General features: G+C 42.3%; 1 protein-coding gene and 1 pseudogene across 2 annotated transcripts; both read right to left on the bottom strand.

Moving 5' to 3' along the window:
• On the bottom strand, positions 476–912 carry LOC102171709 (annotated as a pseudogene).
• PRPF4 (pre-mRNA processing factor 4) lies at positions 2,927–23,065 on the bottom strand. 2 transcript variants are annotated; one of them, XM_005684322.3, is made up of 14 exons: positions 22,941–23,065; positions 22,017–22,194; positions 19,975–20,161; positions 13,677–13,764; positions 13,173–13,252; positions 12,909–13,002; positions 12,298–12,392; positions 10,838–10,896; positions 10,271–10,394; positions 7,842–7,931; positions 5,267–5,389; positions 5,049–5,156; positions 4,841–4,959; positions 2,927–3,977 (listed from the first exon to the last, which is right to left on the bottom strand). In XM_005684322.3, exons 1-14 carry the CDS (start codon positions 22,965–22,967, stop codon positions 3,784–3,786), a joined length of 1,566 nt encoding a protein of 521 aa, XP_005684379.1. In that variant the 5' UTR covers positions 22,968–23,065; the 3' UTR covers positions 2,927–3,783. The 2 variants fall into 2 exon arrangements, with proteins under 2 accessions (XP_005684379.1, XP_005684377.1); XM_005684320.3 differs by having other exon boundaries at positions 22,935–23,060.

Below are 23,093 nucleotides of genomic sequence, written 5' to 3'. Positions count from 1 at the left end.
CAAAACAGAACCTCTACTCTTGGAGTGGCTGATTCACCAAGCAAGACTCAGCTTTGAGTATTCTGGAATAGGGAAGGTTATACTTAACACTGCAGCACCTTCTGTCTCCACATTTAATATTAATGGTTCTAACACTGGGCAGTGCCGTCCTTCTAGAGTGCATTTAGAAATCTTTGGTCCTCCAATGCAGGGGTGAGTTTTGTTTCTGGCTGTTGGTTCTCAGAAGTCAGGGATGCTAAGACATGCTGCAATGCTGCAGACATTTCTACAGAACAAAGCACCATCTGACCCAAAATACAAATAGTTTCCTTGTAAGTTCACAGGTACAAGTGATGAAATTAACTCCCTTTGGCATGAAGTCAGAGTAACAGACGCAGTGATGTGGTATAAACGGTAGAACAGGCTTTTCCAGTAAGTGACCTGAGGTGACTTTTTTTAAGGAATGAGGCAATTTATTAACCCAGGATCATTTGCTCTAATGCTGTTTGTTGGCAGCTGCCACCTGTCTGGTGATTCTGTCCAGAGCTTTTTCCTGAGATGTCAGTTTGCAGCCCCAATCTTGGTCCTTTTCCACCATTTTCAGCCCCTACAGGGCCTGGAGGACCTGATGGGCCACACTCTTGGAACCTCTGCTGAAGTGGCTGGGCATGACGCCATTCCTCTAATCCCCCTGAGATTGTGGTCGTGGGGCCAAGCCCAGCGCCCCTGGAGGTACAGGTTCTGTGCAATGGAAGCAGCTCGTGTGTAGGATCAGCTCTCATTGTAGGGAGTGAGCTCTTTATGCTTGGCCAGCCTGACAGTGTCCACCCACTCAGGGACTTTCAGCTTCCCGAACTTTTTCAGGAAGGCAGCCAGTGCTCTGACAGACTCCTGCTGGTTCACGTCTTTTCCAGTAACTCCAGGCATCATGCAGCCTCCACGCTGCCAGCCGGGGAAAGAAGGGGACTTCTAAAAATGGTTTGCTATTCAGTTGACCCAGAAACCCCAGAAAATCATGCAAATCAAGAGGCTCAAAATCTTCATATGTTCACTTTAATAACACTTGTGAAACGGCCCAGGCCATCTAGGGTGTGCATATTTGAAATGCCACCAAGTATCTGAACAACGTCCCTTTACAGAACATGTGCCGTGCCATTCTGTCGTCACAATGGCAGTTTGTAGGTGTGCTCAGGCCGAAGGGGGGCTGGATGCAGGGTTGGTGGTCCAGAGGGCTGCTCAAAGATGCAGAGAGCAATGCCGAACTGAAGGGCTTAGATGCAGATGCTCTGGCCACCAAGCACATCCAGGTGAACAAAGCCCTCAAGAGGGGGTGCAGGATTTACAGAGCTCGTGGTTCACCTGATCCAGGAGCTCTCCCTGCCACACTGAGACGATCCTCACTGTCCCTGCCACGCTGAAAAAAGGACAAATTCTCACTGAAAAAGGAGACTGTTCCTAAACCGGAAGAGGAGGTGGCACAGAAAAAAAACATACCCCAGAAGAAAATGAAGAAACAAAAAACGTGATGGCCTGGGAATAAACGCCGCCAAAAAATAAATGCAAGTAAAAAATAAATACAAGGTAGAGTGGTTAAAAAGTTCAGGCTTTGTACAGGGAACAGGCTGTGCTGGCTAGACTGTTTTTTTTTTTTTTTTTGGTCTGGTCAGTGTTGCTAACATACTGAAGTCCTAGGAAACCTCTTATAAGGTCACAGAGACCAGAATCTACCACTTACTAATTAGGTCATCTGGAGCAAGTTACTTCTTTGAACTGCAGTTTTGTTTGTAAAAAAGGTAAGAATAATTAACTCATGAGACTGTGAGAAATAAACAAGATGTCTGTGTTGCCTGGCAGGATCTAGACAAAGTGTCCTCTTACGTGATGACGGTAGTGTTTATCTCATCATTATCATGAAATGCCACACTTAGCGTATGCTCCTCAGCCAAAGGCTTTCTAACATTTCCACTGAGGAAATGTATATTCCACATTTCTTTTGCCAAAGGCTTAGATGAAATGTTTTCACTCAGTTGCTACTCCTAAATCACTTGAACACCCCATCCCACCAAAAAGACACATTTGAATGATAGTAAAATTTCACTTTGAGAAAATCTTGCACACACTATATTTTAAAATTGCATGCTAATACACCAAGGTTCATTATTAGTTTCAACACACTACAAAGGCAGTTATGAAAAAAATAATTTTTCATGGCTTAACTATGGAGGAAATGGTAACCCACTCCAGTATTCTTGCCAGGAGAATCTCATGGACAGAAGAGCCTGCTGGGCTACAGTCCATGGGGTTGCAGGAGTCGGACACAACTTTGTGACTAAACCACCACAACTATGGAGGAAATACAGCCCGTTAAACAGTGAAAAGAGTGAAGTCCCCAATGGAAGGCAGAGCTGATAATCCAGAACCTCCAGAGGCACACAGGATGTGTAACCACTTGGTTGCAACTGAAATCAGACTAAAAAGTCTATTTAGCTACATGTCACTCATTCATAGTTTGTACAAGAGTAACTGTCAGCCTCCCTGAGGAGCAAAGGACAAGTGTTTTGAATGTTCAAGAAGCCATCATATAAGCCCTTCAATTTTCTATACACAATCCTTGCCAATTCTACTTTTGTGTGAATCTGTGCGAATTCAGATTTCAGTGGTTGTGTATCTGGGGTGGAAAGAGAAGGTAACTGCTGCATGGCCAATGAATAAGAATTAGAGGGTCCAGATACAGTTCACTGTAGTCTGGCCTATAATGCAACAGCCCTCTATTAAAAGAAAAAAAAAAGACTGACAGAATGCTTACTAAGGAGATGGAATTGGAAAAAGCCATACTTGAGATCATTTGTTACACCCCAAACTTAAAAAAAGGATCTCTGTGGACTCAGGAAATGCTTCACTATACAAAAAAAATGCTTCACTATACAAAATAATTCTTTAAAGGACAGTTTTTTAAATAGGATTTTACTCGGTAGCAAGTGTGCAATAAAGAAAAAAAGTTTTATGTTTAGGAATATCCATTAGGGATTTTCCCCCCCCCCGAGTTATCTCCACATGAAGGGTACATATAAATAACCAACAGAAAAGAACTTGCACAACAGAGACATCGTGTTTGCTTCCTAAAAATTTCACAGAATCTTGACACAATGGCCTAGTTTTGGGGTAATACAAAGGATGCCAAACTTCAAAGCAAAATGGAAGACATCTTCTGAAGAGGCAGCTGCTCAGTTCTGAACTTCCCGATGCAGTTCGCATTCCCAGTGAACTCAACAGGATGAGGTAAGACCTCCACTGCATAACCCGGGACACAGCTGTGGTCTACGTCCCGCCTTCCATTCTCAGGGTGCTCGCTGTCAGGTACTGTTCAGCCAGCGCACAGTGAGATGTGCTTCTCACCTGAGGGCTTCCTGCACAGAGCACAACCGTCTTGCTCGCTGGGTCACATGGAGTCCTGAAACATGTACCATGTAACGGAAAGCCAGGTTTCAAGAAGTAAAAACTGAGTGGTTTGAGGAAAGCAAGAGGGCATTCAAACAAAAGATTAATAAAAACAATGTCTACAAAGTTCATGGAGGGGCTTGAAGATGAAAACTAAAAATTTTCAACCGTGGAAGGGGTTGACCAACACCCAGGGATCGGGCTGCTTGCCTGCAGTGGGAGCTGAGACAGAAATTCAGTTCTTTTGAGGATCTATATACATGGTAATTGGCAAAATACATGATAGAACAAAACACATCAATTCCTTTCTTTTGAAAATGGCTCTAAAGGGAGAGTGAGGCTTGAGTCCTTCTTCCATGGTCCTGCCTATTCAGCCATCCAGAGCTTGAAGGTCCTGTCATAGGAGCAAGTGGCTATGAGCTGCCCATCGGAAGAAATGTCTAGGCCCATCACTTTGCCTTCGTGGCCGGCCAGAGTCTTCAGAGGGGACCAGCCTGGGTGAGTCCAGATCTTGGCTGTGTTATCATAGGCACCAGTGAGCAAGAAATTCCCATGGATAGCTACAAAAGAGAAGAGGAATTACTTAAGGAAGTGAAATATTAGAGAGCGTAAGAAAAGAAAAGAACCCAAATCTGCAGGCTGTGTGCTTAGTCGTGGCCGACTCTTGGTGGCCCGCCAGGCTCCTCTGTCCACGGAATTTTCCAGGCAAGAATACTAGAGTGGGTTACTTCCCTGGCGGTCCAGTGGTTAAGATTCCATGTCTCCACTGTAGGGGGCATGGTTTGACCCCTGGTTGGGAAATTAAGATCCCACATGCCACATGAGGAAAAAAAAAATCTAAAGCAATTAAGAATACTGGAGTGGCTTGCTATTTCCTCCTCCAGGGGATCTTCCCAACCCAGGGATCAAACCCACGTCTCTTGCATCTCGTGCACTGGCAGGTGGATTCTTTACCGCTGTGCCACCTGGGATGTCCCCAAATCCACTAGAATATACTATTTTCAAAAAGATGTTATTTCGGCATTCACAAAACGCCAACCTCCAATCTGCATTTTTACTAGGCCTCTACAAAAAAGACAACAACTACAGACAGACTTAGGGAAACAAATAACATTATTAAGGTCTTTTGGTTCTTTCCCTGATACACAACCTATTCAAAATAATATTAAGAACTAAGAGCTTGGACCTTCCATGGAAAGCAAAACATGCACAGAAGTCTTCTTTCCTTCCTAGCAACAAGAAGCATGCAGTCACAGCTGTGTCTGAAAGGGTGTTTGAGGGAAGGAAATTATCATGTGTTCCTTCAGCAGGGTCCAAATTCTCTCATGTTCCCCTTCCAAGTTAAGCTAACACCTGGTCTGCATTTCATGCAAACGCAATCTGTTTGTCTTGAAGTTAGGCTTACAACAGAAGGAAAACTTACGCTCAAACTTGACACCTGTCACTAGGTTCTGATGGGCAGGAATGGTATAGACACAACGTCGCTGTCGAAGGTCCCACACTTTGCAGGTGTTGTCGCCACTGCCAGTGGCAATGTGGTAGCTGTGGATCAGATGTAGCGAGGAAGTTAGACACACAGAATACTTCCTGACCAATAACCCCTCCACCCCTCCTTCAGTGAGCTTATTTACCCATTGGGGGAGAAACTTATTCCATATATTTCCTTCAGGTGACCTTCTAGGAACATGATACAACGTCCGGTGCGCAAGTCCCAAACTCGACCAAATGCATCCAGTCCCCTGACAAAACAATTCATGAATGAGTATTTTGAACCCAATTCTCTGTGGAAGCAGGCAGATGTCAGAGGTCAGAGGACTGCGCTGCCCCGGCTATGTGGAAGAAGCCTTACCCAGTGCCAGCCAAAGAGCCATCTTGATGGAAGGCAATGTCATACACACCCATGCTGTGGCCCTCCTGATGCAGGATCTCCTCTTGAGCTTCCAAATCCCATAAGCGCCATGATCGGTCATAGCTTAAAAAGCCAAGCTAATAATTAACAGCAGATACTCGAAGTGTACAAAGTGCTATAAATTACAAGTGTACAAAGTGCTTCAATGTACCAAGTACTATAAATAGTTGGAGCTCAAGTTATATTTCTGAAACTACTCAAACAACCATATTAATAAATTCTTTTCTGGCATAAATAATGTCTCCACAACTAAGCATATCTGTCTTGGGTGCTAACTGGGAAACTATGGACTGCCTATGCCTAAAAAACTACCTCAGTGGCTATTTTAAAAAAGAGAATCCCCCTAGAATGGCCCAGAACAAAGACTCTGTCACCTACTTTCTTCCCCAATTTCACTGTTGTGTCCTTCCATTCACTGAGCATTTACTGGGTCCTAAACTGAATGTTGGGGATATAATCAATCACAAATAAATCAAGAGAATATAATAGAATAGAGAGTATATAAAGAGGCCCAGACATACACGGTCAAATGATTTTCAATGCAGCCACCAAAGCAATTTTAATAGTGAAAATCTCAATAAATGAGAAAACTGTAATACATATGGGAAAAAAGATAAAACAAATAAAAAATCCTCAATTAAAAAAATGAGTAAAGCACCTGAACACTGAACAAAAGAAAATACACAAAGGGTCAATAAGCATATGACTCAACACCAACAGTCATCAGAGTAATAAAAACTGAAACCATGAGATTTCACTACATACTTCCAAGACTGGGCCAAATGATGAGACTGCCAATGCCAAATGTTGCAAAGATGTTAAAACAACAACAACAACAACACTAGAATGCTGGGAATGCAGAATGACACCAACACTATGGAAAATTTAAAAGTTAAATATACATCTATCCTATAACCTTGCAATTGCATTCCAAGGTATTTATTCAAGAGAAAGGAAAGACAAATATGTCCACAAAAAGTACTGGACAAGAGTACGTGTAGTAGCTTTATTCTTACCAGCCAAGAGTTGGAAACAGCCCAAGTGTCCACCAATGGGAGAATGGATAAACTGCCAGTTATGCAACTGACTACTTCTCAGCAATAAAAAGGAGCTACTGATACATGCAAGGACAAGAATGAATCTTAAAAATGTTGTGCTGAGTAAAAGAACCCAGACACAAATGAGTTTATACGGTATGACCATATAGAATTAATTTATGGTGACAGAAATCAGGGCAGGGGTTGTTTTGGAAAGGGGAGTTGGCTGGGAAAGGCATGGGGGAACTTTCTGGGGTGATGCAAGTGTTCTATCAACAAGTGTATGGCTATGAGCATAACTGATGCCGTCTTGGGCCCATACAGTCCTTCCTGTCCTCCTGCTGACCCCACCTAGAACTGTACTGTGTGGTAAATCACTTTTCTATTGTCAAGGGCTTTTATTAATAGTTAATAGATATTGTTTAACAACCATTAGGACCAGGAGACCTCCATGCTCTGTTAGTCGTCAAACAATGAAGACCTTTGCTGATGTATTCCCAGCACCTACTGGTTACCCATTCATAAATCTTGACTTAGGAATGTACTTCCTGCTTCCAAGCACAGACCCCCATACGCTACGTTCACTATAAAATTGCTGCAATGGCTTCTTGAAGGTGCAGAGTGCAGCTGCGAATGCTTCAGGATTGCTGACTGCCAGATCCCACCCTATAAGTGACCCTATAATAAACTGATCCACTGGTTATATGGATGGAGTTGTCCACCTTGATTATTCATCTCAAGATGCTTCTCAGGGACATCCCTCATGGTACAGTGGATAAGAACCCACCTGCCAATGCAGGGGACATGGGCGCAATCCCTGGTCCGGGATGATTCCACATGACGTGGGGCCACCCATGCGCCATAACTGCTGAAGCCTGCGCGCTCAGAGGCTGAGCTTAGTCGGCAATAAGGGAAGCCGCTGCAATGAGACGCATGTGCACTGCAACAAAAGCAGCGCCGGTTCACCACAACTACAGAGCCCACAGGCAGCAACGAAGACTCAGTGCAACCAAAAAAAAAAGACTTCTCAGTTTGGTGGGCACTTTTTGTTCCCTTGGACATCCAACAACAGGGATGTGGGTCATGTGGATGTATGCATTTGTCAAGACCGACTAAATTATACACTTAAATCCATTTCACTGCATGTAAATTGTATCTCAAAAACTTCTTTAATAGATTCTGGCCTCAATGAATTTATAGAACCAAGAAAAGAGACTAATCTGTAAGCAGTGAAGTTATAATACAATGTATAGCCCACCCCGCCACCCCCCTCCACCAAAAAATGCACTTCTAGTACTAGCCAAGAAAGAGAAGAGGGAAACTCTAGCTCTCTGGCATTTAGTGACCGAAATTTCAGATTAACTGCAATTTAAAGCCAAATACACTTAGCCTTAACTGTACCATATAGTCTTTTTTGATTCTGATTCATTGCAGTCCAAGAAAATATTACTTGAAGACAGAGTAAGAGGATGGCTTACCAGGTGGTACCTAAGAAACGTCCTGATGGATGCCACATTACACGGGCAACACGCACTGTGTGGCCTTCAATATCTGCCACCGGTTCATCACTGAAAAGGAACCAAATATCGTAAGCAAACTATTTTACAGTCATGCAAATATTCACTGAATTTTTTTCAATGGTTGAGCACACAGGCACTCATTCTGCATGGGTGGGCAGGCCAAAATGTAATTTGTAATCTTAAAATTTTAGGGCCAATGATAATTTAATCACCTCCCAAGGTTATAAAAGCTTTGGGACTATTACATATGTCCACAGGGGAACACTGCCCATCTTCTGTTGCTCAGTAGCTCAGGTGTGTGCTACTCTTTGTGACTCCATGGACTACAGCAGGCCAGGCCTCCCTGTCCTTCACCATCTCCTGGAGCTTGCTCAAACTCATGTCCACCGAGTCAGTGATACCATCCAAACATCTCCTCCTCTGTCGTCCCCTTCTCCTCCTGCTTTCAATCTTTTGCAGCATCAGGGTATTTTCCAATGAGTCAGTTCTTCACATCACGTGGCCAAAGTATTGGAGCTTCAGCTTTAGCATCAGTCCTTCCACTGAATATTCAGGGTTGATATCCTTTAGGATGGACTGATTTGATCTCCTTGCAGTTCAAGGGACTCTCAAGAGTCTTCTCCAGCACCACAGTTCAAAAACATCAGTTCTTTGGAGCTCAGCCTTCTTTACGGTCCAACTCTCGCATCCATAAATGACTACTGGAAAAGCCATAGCTTTGTGTATATGCACCTCTGTTAGTAAAGTAATGCCTCTGCTTTTTAATACGCTATCTAGGTTGGTTATTGCTTTTCTTCCAAGAAGCAAGTGTCTTTTAATTTCATGGTTGCAGCTGACATCTACAGTGGTTTTGGAGTCCAAGAAAATAAAGTCTGTCACTGTTTCCATTGTTTCCCCATCTATTTGCCATGAAGTGATGGGACCAGATGCCATGATCTTAGTTTTTTCAATGTGAATTTTAAGCCAGCTTTTTCACTCTTTTCTTTCACCTTTCATCAAGAGGCTCTTTAGTTTCTCTTCGCTTTCTCCCATAAGGGTGGTGTCATCTGTATATCTGAGGTTATTGATATTTCTCCAGGCAATCTTGATTTTAGCTTGTGCTTCATCCAGCCCGGCATTTCTCATGATTTACTCTGCTTGTACGTCAAATAAGCAGGGTGACAATATACAGCCTTGACGTACTCCTTTCCAAATTTTGACCAGTGTGTTGTTCCATGTCCGGTTCTAACTGTTGCTTCTTGACCTGCATACAGGTTTCACAAGAGGCAGGTCAAGTGGTCTGCTATTTCCATCTCTCTCAGAATTTTCCACAATTTGTTGTGATCCATACAGTCAAAGGCTTCAGTGTAGTCAGTGAAGCAGAAGCAGATGTCACAGCACTTCAGCAAGCATTGTCGTTCTACTTCAGTTCACTGTCAACAAACGCTCAATTCTATACCACTTACGATTAAGAGAAAAACCTAACAAGCAAAATAATTTCTCTGAACCAAAGGACTGCTGAGAGTCTAGAAAGAAACATACTTTGATAGAGATGCAGGGCAATGTCAAACATTTCTGGTGCAAGTGGATTATAGATAATTTTATCTCAAACTTCAGCTTGTCCAAGGATCTTCATGAAAGAACTCCTAAACAGAGGCTTAGTTTCCTTTCAGTGGCCCTTAAATTCTACTACCAGCAACAGCAGAAAGATCTGAAACACCAGTGAAAGGAAATAAACACAAACCCTAAAGAGGGCAATTAAAAAGGGAACACTATTAATGTGGATACACAGAACTAATCAAAGCCCTAGGGGAACAAACATTGCTACTTATTACCAAAGCCAATTAAAACTTGCTGTGCTCACAGGTAATATCCTATCTAGCAGAGTGGAGACACTAATTAGCTCCTCACAAAATCCTAGAACAAAAGCCTCATGTGCTTTCCCAAAGAAGGAAAACTAAGCAACTGAATTCAGAAGTCTTTTAGGCAATAAGGTGCTTCTAACTATTTCTTGGAAAACAATAAATAATCACAAACACATTAAAACAGACAAGCCTGTTGTAATTGGAAAATATGGTTTAGGTAAAGTATGATGAAATTGGGAGGAGATACCACTTCCTTGGCAATACTGCTGGACATAGCCTTCTTTCTCTCCCCTGCGGCTGTTTGCTAAGAACCAATGTGTTGTCTGGAGTATTATTTTCAGTCAATCTACCAAATGGCGCATTTCTCCAACGTCAATCTACTGCAATGGCAGGTATAATAGATCGTTCCAGAATAACTGGAGCCAGGAAACAGTGGTCACTGTTTAGAGGCAAAAGCCAAGGTACAGAGTTCTAGGTCCCTAGGGCCAACCAATCAACTGTTTACTGTGGTGACTGCCGTGCAGACAGAGCAGTAATATTCACCTGTCAAGGCTCCACAGTTTCACAGAACCATCAGCAGCACAAGAGGCCAGGTTGACGTCTTTTTGGTCCAAGGAGACCGTGGATTTGGGATGGAATACGATCGCTCCCACGTTTGTGTTATGGCCTGAAGGAGTGTAAGAGATGGAAATTAAAGGGCTGCTGTTCCGTTATAACTTAAGTGTAAATATACACAATGAGGAATATTATATATACACATTTCAGAAAACGTGAACCTATAAAGTATTAGTTATTCAACTACTAAAAAACTGAACTTTTAAAATTTAAACGTATAAATTACATTAAAAAAAAAGCTAAACACACACAAAAAAGTTTCTTGCTTTAGAGACTGCAAATGCCAGAGTAGGGCTGGACATGAGAGAGAACTATGCATATGATATCATTATCATTCAGCCTTGCAGTCAAAGAAAACCAAACCAAGTCAGATCATATCAAGAATTAATTGTGTGTGTACTGGGTTTGAGTGTCTGGTAGAGCTTTAAGAGCTATACTGCTTGATAGAGTTTGAACTGGGAAAAAGACCAAGCTTTGGGTAAGAGTCTAACTCACCTCGCAGAGTGTGAAGGAGGTTGCAATCCGGAACAGACCAGAGCTTGCAGAGCCCACTCCTATCAAACACAAAGGAAAGCACCTCAGCCAGGGTTGGTCTGGGAAGGAAAAGGTATCTTGGTAACATTACTAAAGGACAGTATCTTCTTACCCCCAAAAATAGTTATAGTGGCAGACAAAAAAGAAAAGACTTATCATTTGAAGGGTTATATAAGAAAGCTATAACCAGGTCTGAAGCAAACAAAGGCCTCTACTGGACTATAAATATTATAGCACAAGTTGCTCTTCTCCTTAACTTTTGGACCAATTTCTAGGCAAAGTAGGAGAAATTAAATTATCTAACTATAATATTAATAATGATACTATCTCCTTAAATATGAATAGCATATTACTTACAAAGTAATTAAATTTTAAAAACTGCTTTATTTTGAAAAATTCCAACAAATTACTTTTATATCATCTCAGATGACCCTTGTAACAGATTTGTGAGGTACATAAGACAGGAATGATCATTTCTACTCTACTTGTGTGTTCGTTTTATTTTCTGTAATTAACTTTTTAAATTGGAGTATAGATGATTTACAATGTTGTGCAGTTTCTGCTGCACAGCAGAGTGAGTCATTTCTACTTTATAATAAAGACGGCTAAGGCTTTGAAGAGGTGGACGATCTACATAGGTCCTTGGTTTTCTCCTGAACTGGTCTTGATTTTTGCCTAGTCAGGTAGCTTCTGTGTGTACAATGTAAGGAAGATAGCCCCTCACTAGATGACAATGTCCCACAAGAACACTAAGTGACTGAACAGAACAAAACACCAAAGTTTTCACATCTTAAAAGTTTTTTGCATATGCGATGGCAAACAGAAAACAGAATAAACACAAAAACGGTAATTCGCTTTGCTTTACAGATAAAGAAACTGAAGCTTACACAGAAGTATCTTGCTTAGGTCACATAACTAATAAAGAAAAGCTGTATCAAGGTGTGTATAATTAGTCTATAAACTCCTTGTATTAATATATCTGCTCCAAAATGATGCTAATGCCAAGAATATGACTGACACATGAGAACTGAAAGCTCTATTATAAACTACAATGGGTACACATTACCACCTCTAGTTTGATGTGATCATGAGCAGCAGAGGAAAATGGGATGGCAATGGCCTTCTATTTATTTTTCACCTTTTTTTTGAAAGTAGCTCAGTCACATCTGACTCTTTGCGACCCCATGGAATTCAGTCCATGAATTCTCAAGGCCACAATACCGGAGTGGGCAGCCTTTCCCTTCTCCAGGAGATCTTCCCAACCCAGGGACTGAACACAGGTTTCCCACAATGCAGGCGGATTCTTTACCAGCCGAGCCACCAGGGAAGCCAAGCAATGACCTTCGAAAACAAATGTTGACTTTCCCCCCAGAACCCCATTCAGGGAAAAGAAAACAAAACACTGTAAAATGGGGACTTACCAACAAGCTGTGGCCAGCATTTTGGAATTGGGACTAAAGTGACAGTAGGAGATAGGCCGATCATCCCCAATCTGACTGCAGAAATTATTCAAAGACTTAAAAAAAAGACAAACAAGGAATCATTAAATGCTAACCCAAGACTTTCTTGGCTTTTCCACCATAAAAACAACAACAACAACAACAACAAAAAAAACCTTTTCAGTTTTAACCCACCCTAAGATTCCCCACCCCTCCTCTTTTGTCAGGAGACACTTCTACAAATGAATGAATGAACCGAGTCAAGGCTTATCTGGAACTCCCTCATGCTGTCATCTACAGTCTGTGTCGACAGCGTCTCTGTCCGCTAAATATAAACCAGAAAGCCATGGCAAGCCTTAAAGCACAGTCTAACATTTTAAAAGGGAGAAGTACAGCACAGAACCACAGGCGCCTGCCTCGTACAAAGTACAGCAGGTTCCCTGGCACCTTAACGGACGGATCCTCTCAAGCAGCAACAGTGCAAGCAAAGATGTACGGCTGCCTTTTATTTGTTAGAGGCGGGCCAAGGTAGAACATTTAATAAACACTGCAAGAAACCTTTAAACATCGGGCAATCATGGAGAGCGCCTTACCCGGAGAGATTTGTGCAGCTCTTGCATCTGGGAGGTTCTAGTTGTCTCAGGAATCTCTTTATGAAGACGGGCCTCTTCTAAGCGTTTCATTGCCCTGTAACACAGAAAACATTACCCTGGGCAAACTGGCTGGAAACAAGGGTCCACAGAAGTCTCTGTACCACTCAATTTCAACTAACAACCACAGTCATTATAAAGCAGATCCTCAGTCCCTGAGAGGAAACAAGAAGCATGCTTCTTCCTCCTCCTCAAATTTCTCCTTACCTGGGCAGTGAATAATTAGCAATCCACAGTCTAGCAACCTTCAGGCTGTTTGGTCCTTCATGGTACCAGGTCTGCTGATACTGAAAGTTAAATAAGAGCAGAAATGTCAAGTCTGAGGCATCCCTGCCTCTTTCATAGCTATCAATTCCCTACTGTAACTGCCCAGGAAAAAGGTGAATTAGTTCAGTATAATGTGATGAAATCAGGTATATGCGCTTACTGCTGTGTTTCTTTCTATGAGTTCCTATTGGATGATTTCTGGTTCCTTTTTAAAAGGGAAACCAGGAATGCTGTGCTTCTTTCCCAAAATGGGAAACTCGCTTACCTCCGTTTGTATCTACAAAGGAACCACAAACAACTGCCAACAACTATTCCTGAACAGCAGTCTCCAACCCCTGCTCTGCGCCTCATCCGAGGCAAAGCTCAGCTCTGAAAACAGAAAACGAGAGAACTAGCCCCTTGCCTCCCGCGTGCTGACACTATGAAGCCAAGGACGTATTTTACCTCTTCTTTGGACTTCTTTGATTTCTCATCATCTTTTTTGGTCTTTTTTAAGGCATCAGTACCGACCACTGAGAGGATATTTCTTAACCTGTAACAAAGAAGAACAGAATTTAAATAGAGTTGAGATAAGGTAAAGTAGGACTTTCACCTTACTTCACTCAGCGCCACAGTGTGTTGGATACTCTTGACGCGCTAAGTATAGAAAATGACCAAGAAACACCCTTGACTTCACAGGGTGCTAAGGGGAATCATGAGTAAACCACCTAGACTTGGAGGGAACCAGGGAAGGCCTTGTGGAGAAGATGGTCTCTAAACTGAGCCCTCAATCAATCAGGTCAATAGGTCAAGAACGTTCGGAAAGGACAGCTAAGGCAGAGGGTTCCACAAATGTGAAGGTCTAGAGGCAAGCATGTTGAGCCTGGAATCAACAGTTCAGTATGGCTGGAGCATGGGGGCTGGGAAAGGCTGAGTGAGAGAAATGGCTGCGAATCTCAGTAGGGGCCAGGCCACAATGTGCTCCTAATGCCAGGGTGAGCAGGGTTCACATTTGAGAAAGACTCCTGGAAAAGCATGGAGGAAAAAGAGGGAAGAACAAAGGAGGGAACTCAGTATACTGTGATATCCTCCACTTGAGTCTTAAAGGACTCAATAAGACAGTGGCAGCGGAGACTCCAGACAGGCACCTAAGGGACACAAACAACAAACAAAGTATATCCTTTGCGAGGCTATTAACAAAGTAACACACCATGACAGAGTATAATGTCGGGGCTCACTTTACCAGGGACCAGAGGTTAGGAAGAGCTTCTTTAAGGAGGTGATATTTATGCTAAAACCCAAAGAATTAAATCCATGGACAGAGGAGCCTGGCAAGCTACAGTCCATAGGGTTGCAAGAGTCAGACACAACTTAGCGACTAAATCACAACACAAAAGGTGAGCGAGGGGAACAAAAAAAGGAAAATTAAGTCAAAAGACAGAAAATAAAGCTTGAGTATCCTAGGAGGATCATTATGGCTACTAAGTCTAGTAAACGGGAAGAAGGGTACAAGGTAAGGATGAAGAGCATATTAGGAGTTTTTTACTCTAAGTTTAGTAAGAGACACTGTAGGATTTTAAGCAAACAATTAATACAGCAAATCTGGGGTTATTACAATAGTCTAAATGTGAAACTAGTGGAGGGAGAGACAAGAGGACATGCTGGAGGTATATTTCAGAAGTAGAATAAACAAGATTTTGCTGATGGGTTATAGAGAAGGTGACGCAGGTTTTTAACTGAAAACTGTGTGAATGGTTGTGTTATTTGCAAGAATAGGAAAAGGATGGAAAATAGATGAGTTCAATGTCAGCTCACTTCAGTTCAGTTGCTCAGTTGTGACCGTATGGACCGCAACACGCCAGGCCTCCCTGTCCATCACCAACTCCTGGAGTTCACTCAGACTCACATCCGTCGAAGTCAGTGATGCCATCCAGCCATCTCATCCTCTGTCATCCCCTTCTTCTGCCTTCAATCTTTCCCAGCATCAGGGCCTTTTCAAATGAGTCAGCTCTTTGCATCAGGTGGCCAAAGGACTGGAGTTTCAGCTTCAGCATCAGTCTTTCCAATGAATATTCAGGACTGATTTCCTTTAGGATGGACTGGTTGGATCTCCTTGCAGTCCAATGGATTCTCAAGAGTCTTCTCCAACACCACAGTTCAAAAGCATCAACTCTTTGGCACTCAGCTTTCTTTAAAGACCAACTCTCACATCCATACATGACTACTGGGAAAACCATAGCTTTGACTAGATGGACCTTTGTTGGCAAAGTAATATCTCTGCTTTTTAATATGCTGTTTGGGTTGGTCATAACTTTTCTTCCAAGGAGTAAGTGTCTTTTAATTTCATTCAACGTAGGTCCATGAGTAAAGGTAAATTGGAAGTGGTCAAGCAGGAGATGGGCAAGAATAAACATCGACATCTTTAAGGAATCAGTGAACTAAAATGGACAAGAATGGGCAAATTTAATTCAGATGACCATTAAATCTACTACAGTGGGCAAGAATCTCTTAGAAGAAATGGAGTAGCCATCACAGTCAATAAAAGAGTCTGAAATGCAGCACTTGAGTGCAATCTGAAAAATGACAGAATGATCTCAGTTCGTTTCCAAGGCAAACCATTCAACACCACGGTAACCCAAGTTTAAGCCCCAACCATTGATGCTGAAGAAGTTGAAGCTAACCAGTTCTATGAAGACCTATAAGATCTTCTAGAACTAACACCAAAAAAAGATATTCTGTTAATCTCAGGGGATTGGAATGCAAAAGGAGCAAGTCAAGAGATACTTGGAGTAACAGGCAAGTTTGGCTTTGGAGTACAAAATGAAGCAGGACAAAGGCTAACAGAATTCTACCAAGAGAATACACTGGTCATAGTAAACACCTTTTTCCAACAACACAAGAGACAACTTTACATGTGGACATCACCAAATGCCAGATTGATTTTATTCTTTGCAGTCGTAAATGGAGAAGCTCTATCCACTCAGCAAAAACAAGACCTGAAGCTAACTGTGGCTCACATCATCAGCTCCTTATAGCAAAACTCAGGCTTAAACTAAAGAAAGCATGGAAAACCACTAGGGCATTCAGATACGACTTAAATCAAATCCTCCACGATCATACAGTGGAGGTAAGAAAGAGATTCGAGGGATTCGATCTGGTGAACAGAGTGTCTGAAGAACTATGGACAGAGGTTCGTAATACTGTACATGAGGAGGCACTGACTAAAACCATCCCAAAGGAAAAGAAATACAATAAGGCAAAGTGGTTGTCTGACAAAGTCTTACAAATAGCTGAGGAAAGAAGAGAAGAGAAAAGCAAGGAAGAACGGGAAAGGTACACCCAACTGAATGCAGAGTTCCAGAGACTAGCAAGGAGAGAAGGCCTTCGTCAAAGAACAATGCGAAGAAACAGAGGACAACAGAACAAGAAAGACTAGAGATCTCTTCAAGAAAACTGGAGATAGCAAAATTCATGCAAAGACGGGCACAATAATGGACAGAAAGAGTAATGACCTAATAGAAGCAGAAGAGATCAGGAAGAGATAGCAAGAATACACAGAAGAACTGTACAGCAAAGATCTTAATGATCTAGATAGCCATGACGGTGTGGTCACTCACCTAGAGCCAAACATCGTGAGGGCCTTCAGAAGCACTGCTGCCAATAAAGCTAGCGGAGGTGATGGAATTCCAGCTGAGCTATTTCAAAGCCTAAAAGACGATGCTATTAAAGTGCTGCATTCAGTATCTCAGCAAATTTGGGAAAACTCAGCAGTGGCCACAGAACTGAAAAAGGTCAATCTTCATCCTAATTCCTAAGAAGGACAGTACTAAAGAACATTTAAACTACCAGACAATTGCGCTCACTTCCCATGCTAGTAAGGTTATGCTCAAAATCCTTTAAGCTAGGCTTCAGCAATATTTGAATGCAAACTTCCAGATGTACAAGCTGCGTTTAGAAAAGGCAGAGGAACCAGACACCAAATCGCCAACATTCACTGATCATAGAGAAAGCAAAGGAATTCCAGAAAAACATCTACCTCTGTTTCACTGACTATGCAAAAGCCTTTGACTGTGTGGATCATAACTGTGAAAAACTCTTAAATAAGAGATGTGAATACCAGACCATCTTACCTGTCACCCGAGAAACCTAAATGCGAGTCAAGAAAACAAGTTAGAACCTTATATGGAATAAACGACTGGTTCAAAATTAAGAAAGCAGTATGACAAGGCTGTATACTGTCACTCTGCTTATTTAACTTATACGTAGAGTACATCATGGAAATGCCAGGCTGGATGACTCACAAGCTGGGAGAAATATCAACAGCCTCAGATACACAGATGATACCACTCTAATGGCAGAAAGCGAGGAGGAACTAAAGAGCTCCTTGATGAGGGTGAAAGAGAGAGTGAAAAAGTCGGCTTGAAACTCAATATTAAAAAATCTAATTAGATGGCCTCTGGTCTTAACACTTCATGGCAAACAGAAGAGGAAAAGGTGGAAGCAGAGACAAATTTCCTCTTCTTGGGATGAAGAAAATCACTGCGGATGGTGACTGCAGCCATGAAATTAAAGATGATTGCTTTCTGGAAGGAAAGCAATGATAAACCCAGACAGTATATTAAAAAGCAGAGACACCACTTAGCTGAAAAAGGTCTGTACAGTCACAGCTATAGTGTTTCCAGTAGTCATGTACGCGTGTCAGAACTGGACCATCAAGAAGACAGAGTTCTGAAGAACTGACGCTTTTGAACTGTGGTGCTGGAGAAGGCTCTTGAGAGTCCCTTGGACAGCAAGGAGATCAAACCAGTCAATCCCAAAGGAAATTAACCCTGAATATTTTCATTGGAAGGACTGATGTTGAAGCTGAAGCTCCATACTCTGGCCACCTGATGAAAACAGCCAACTAACTGGAAGAGGCCCTGATGCTGGCAAAGACTGAAGATAGCAGGAGAAGAGGGCAACAGAGGATGAGACGGTTGGATGACATCATCAATTCAACGGACATGAACTTGGGCAAACTCCAGGAGATGGTGAGGTACAGGGAGGCCTGGCATGCTGCAGTCCCTGGGGTTGCAAAAAGTAGGACACGACTTGGTGACTGAACAACAACAACTTAGAGACGTCAAATTTGAGACTATCGAATAGCCAGGCTACAGAGACCTGGGAGTCATCAGACTCCATGCCATGGGAGTCCATATAAACTCCACATACACCATGCCATGGGAATGGACCTGATCCCTCACGGCTGGTGCAGGACAAGGACAAACAACAGCGGTTTATAAAGGTTATGCAGGGGGAAAATGAGGCTTAGAAGAATTAGCTAAAGAAACAGGAGGAAAACCAGGAGGATTGGGTTTTATGGGAGCCAAGGAAAGGGAGCGTTTGAAGGATGGAATAGGTGGCAGTGTACTGGGGCTGTTCTTAGTAATGAGCTGATGACCTTAATGAACAGCCATTTCAACGTGGTAGTGGTCCGTCAGTTTGCACTGGGCTGAAGAGTGGCAAGGGCCTTAAGAGGGTAAATGTAGTAAGTGAGGAATAGTTGAGCCCCAAGTCTTGAAGAGGCAGGCAGGTCACATCCTCATAACTGCACACGACTAGCCTGTCACTGACAGTTTTGGAACTTCAGAATCACAAGAGTAGCATTATCTGAGGAAAATACCTCTTTTCAATAATGTCCAAAAAACACTTACCATCATGTTTTATGTTAATGACAAAAAACGCGTTTGCTGTTTAAATTTTCAGAGTTCAGTGACAAATTTTACCCAACTGAAAACTACACACTAAGGAGAGGAAGGGGAAGGAACATGTTAACATCTTCACAGTTTATAAAGAAAAATTAGTACTGGAGAATAAACTGGCCTAAGACTTAGATTATGGACTAAACCATATTCACACAACTTAATAAGATATTCTGTCAACATTATGTGAGACATTCTATTAAAGGATTAGCTACAAGTATCAACTAAATAATGGCAGAAAGTGAAGAGGAATTAAAGAGCCTCTTGATGAAAGTGAAAGAGAGTGAAAAAAGCTGGCTTAAATTCAGCATTCAAAAAATGAACATCATGGCATCTGGTTGAATCACTTCACAGCAAATAGATAGGGAAAAAGTGCAAAGTGTCAGATTTCATTTTCTTGGGCTTCAAAATCAATGTGGATGGTGACTGCAGTCATGAAATTAAAAGACACTTGCTCCTTGGAAGAACAGCTATGACAAACCTAGACAGGGCGTTTAAAAAGCAGAGACATCAGTTGGCTGAAAAAGTTCCATATAGTCAAGGTTATGGTTTCTCCAGCAGTCATGTATGGATGTGGACCGTAAAGAAGGCAGAGTACCGAAAAATCAATGCTTTTGAACTGTGGGGTTGGAGAAGACTCTTGAGAGTCCCTTGGACAGCAAGATCAAACCAGTCCATCCTAAAGGAAATCAATCCTCCAAAATTCATTGGAAGGACTGATGCTGAAACTGAAGCTCCAATACTTTGGCCACCTGATGCGAAGAGCCAACTCACTGGAAAAGACCCTGATGCTAGAAAAGACTGAGGGCAGGAGGAGAAGAGGACGGCAGGATGAGACAGTCGGATGGCGTCACTGACTCAATGGACATGAGTCTGAGCAAGCTCCGGGAGACAGTGAAGGACAGGGAAGTTCATGGGGTCACAAAGAGTCGGACATGACTTAGTGACTGAACAACAACAACAACTAAAATCTGGAACTATAATCCTGTGATTAAAAAAGAGTAAGTACTTAGAAAGGGTACCTTTCTCTTCTTTCAGCAGGACCTTCTCCAAAAAGTGTGATGGGTTCCCCCAAAGCTCTAAGGCAAGCTTTGACCTCTGAGTCATCTGTGGAAACGTTGATTTGCCGGGCTCGCTTCCTTCTCTCAAACTCTGCTAACACTTCAGCCTGTCTCTCACTGATGTGCTCTTCAATTTCAAACACTTCTCCTATAAACAGAACAGGCAATATCAGCATAATCACCAATCTTCTTTAATTAAGGAGAGAGAAATAAGCTCTTACAACTGGAGTTTGCACGCCTCTGCTGCTGCTGCTAAGTCGCTTCAGTCGTGTCCATCTCTGTGCAACCCCATAGACGGCAGCCCACCAGGCTACCCCATCCCTGGGATTCTCCAGGCAAGAACACTGGAGTGGATTGCCATTTCCTTCTCCAATGCATGACAGTGAAAAGTGAAAGTGAAGTCGCTCAGTCGTGTCCGACTCTTAGTGACCCCATGGACGGCAGCCTACCACGCTCCTCCGTCCATGGGATTTTCCAGGCGAGAGTACTGGAGTGGGGTGCCACTGCCTTCTCCGCTGCATGCCTCTAGGGACAGTTAACTAATCTGTTAGAAACTTTAGTTTCTCAGTTTATTAAAGTATGCCAAACACAGAAAACTAAATGAGGTTTTAAAGGCCAGAAACTGGTTCAAGTCATCTTGTTTCATTTGGCAACTTACACTTACATAAACACACAGCCTTCATGAGACAATGAGAATATGGAGCACTTTTAACAAGTTATCTAGGCTTTCTATCCATGGCAAAATAGAAACATTATTTTAACAGTTGCCAAAGCTACTCTCTGAAATAGTCTCAGTATAGGAACACTAACAAATCTAACAGTGAACTGGAAATAATTACCATGAAAATGATAAAGCCTTAACTATAAGGCTTTTTGGATAATCTAGTAGCTAGTTTTAAAACTCACATAAAAAACAAGCATTTGGGTGAGAAGTACAAGGGTGATGCAGTCATGTTTAAAATAACATAAAAGGTTTAAAACTCATGAAAAGTGCACACGTATAGAAAAGAAAATGTGTGGGAGGGTCGATGAGAAACAACAGAAGTCCTATCTGCACAGAAGTCTTTTTATACCCTTCCATACTTTCTGAATTTCTTATGACAAACATGAATGATTTTATTTTTAAAATATAGTAGACTACGAGTTACTGGCATGAAAAAATACCCTCAACAGTGTGTGCATACTTACTGGCTTACTTGTTTCCAACTCTTTGCGAGCTGGTGGACTGTAGCCCACCAGACCCCTCTGTCCATGGGGTTTTCCATGCAAGAAATACTGCAGTAAGTTGCCATTTCCTCTTCCAGGGGATCTTCCCCACCCAGTGATCAAAGCCACACTGTCTCCTGTGTCTTGCATTGCAGGTGAATTCTTTACCCACTGAGCCATCAGGAAAGCCCATTTAACAGTATTCACAATGACAAATGCAGCTTACAAAACAATTGGTTTATCGTGATTTCATTTATGGGAAAAAAAAGTGTATTTTTATAGTTTTATTAAGTTCTTGAAATGACATAGCTCCAATTAATAAAGATTACAGGTTTTTCTACTTCATATGTTTCTTTATTGTTTAATTGCTTTCAAAATAAAGATGGCTATCACTTTAAAATTTAAAAGAGATAATTTCATTTTGGGTGAAAAACAGTTGAAAAACTAAAAAGAGGAGAATATTAGGAAACACAGTAGCTCCAAGCTAACGCCAGAACTACACTAGATCTCCAGAAGACAAAGGAAATCACTCTGAATTCAAATACACACTGAATAAATAAATTCCTAGTAAAATTACTAACAGTTCACTGAAGGAAAACTGTATAAAAGGTTTTAAGGAAAAGGTTCTTTGGATGATAAGACCAAGTCAGGTAGGCGGAGAATATGGACTTTGATAGGTGCAAGCTTATTAGTTGTAGTTTCTTGACATAAACTAGTGATATTTAAGATGAGGAAGGTAATCATTACAGAAAATTTGAGCACCAAAGGTAAAGATGAACTCACAATTTGAATCTTACCAGAGGTTATGTTAATGTTTCCTGCTTCAATTCCTGCTTTGAGTCCTTCTTTTCCCAAAAGCCCAGATTCTCCTTTGGCCAGACGCTCCCTCTCCTTCTCTTCCAAACTTCCATAATAGATGTGTGGTTTCTTCACAACAGGAGCCACTAAGTCATCTGGTGCCTTAGTTTTGGTTGCCTGCTAAAACAAAGACCTAGGTTAACCTAAAGCTTAATCTTAGCAGCCTAATAGGTTTCGCAGCAGAATGCAGCTTATTTAGAGCTTCAAACCTATTTCTTCCCCACACAAAGGACAAACCAGACACCAGTTAAAATGTGTCTTCCTTAATCTGGGGGTGGAGGGAAAGAGTGGTTCCAGTCTCTTAATCACTTAAGTTTTGTAGATAGGAAGAGATGGATAAAACTAGTCAATTTCTCGTGCTGATTTTTCTGTCAAAGGTTTTCTCTTGAACATGTGTATTTCATACGGTTGCAGTAGGTGAAATCTCTTCTTGGCTTTTATGAAATTTCCACAATTACTGCTCATCACAGGGGTATCAAGGATAACTGAAATAACCAACGCGATGGTACGGGGGCCAAGTTAGAAAGTTACTGTTCATACATTTCTAACGTTTCGGATATGAAGCAGTAGATAAGTTAGGAGGCCTCGTTACAATTAAGAGTTCTGAAAGTGTCATAAATCTTGGCCAAGACTCTACTCCCTTTCAGAGCTCCGTTTCTGAACCAGACGGAAGAGATATTTACATTTCGGGGCTGGAGTGAGAGGTGAAAACGAGCTAAAACAGATGGAAGCACCCAAGAATTAGGAAAACACCGAAGCCTTCCTCCTCGGCCCTCCACCGCCGTAGCCCGTTCCCTAATGGCCCTGTTTCGCAGGGACCCCCCCCACCCCCTCAGCGCTCCCTGCCAGAATGAGACCTGTACCGTGGAGGAGGGTCGCGAGGAAGCCATGCTGGGCTCCGGGGACGCGAAGCCCCAGCGAAAGCCGCACTCTACGTTTCAGACCGTCCACCGCGCGCCCAGCAAAGCGGAACTACGTCACCGACCGGAAGTGGTCCTAGGTCCGACGCAGCATCC

This window comes from Capra hircus, chromosome 8 (genome assembly GCF_001704415.2).
Source record: "Capra hircus breed San Clemente chromosome 8, ASM170441v1, whole genome shotgun sequence".
NCBI lineage: Eukaryota > Metazoa > Chordata > Mammalia > Artiodactyla > Bovidae > Capra > Capra hircus.
Note: the sequence above shows the minus strand (reverse complement) of the source record. Positions and strands in the feature narration are given on the sequence as shown.

Excerpts from the sequence above, each read along its gene's own strand:
- PRPF4 (XM_005684320.3), bottom strand. The coding sequence starts at position 22,967 with ATGGCTTCCTCGCGACCCTCCTCCACGGTACAG. Across the intron at positions 22,195-22,934 it reads GACCCTCCTCCACGGTACAG|GCAACCAAAACTAAGGCACC; the intron begins GTCTCATTCTGG and ends TTGTTTTAGCAG. Across the intron at positions 13,253-13,676 it reads CAAAGAAGTCCAAAGAAGAG|TATCAGCAGACCTGGTACCA; the intron begins GTAAAATACGTC and ends TTTAACTTTCAG.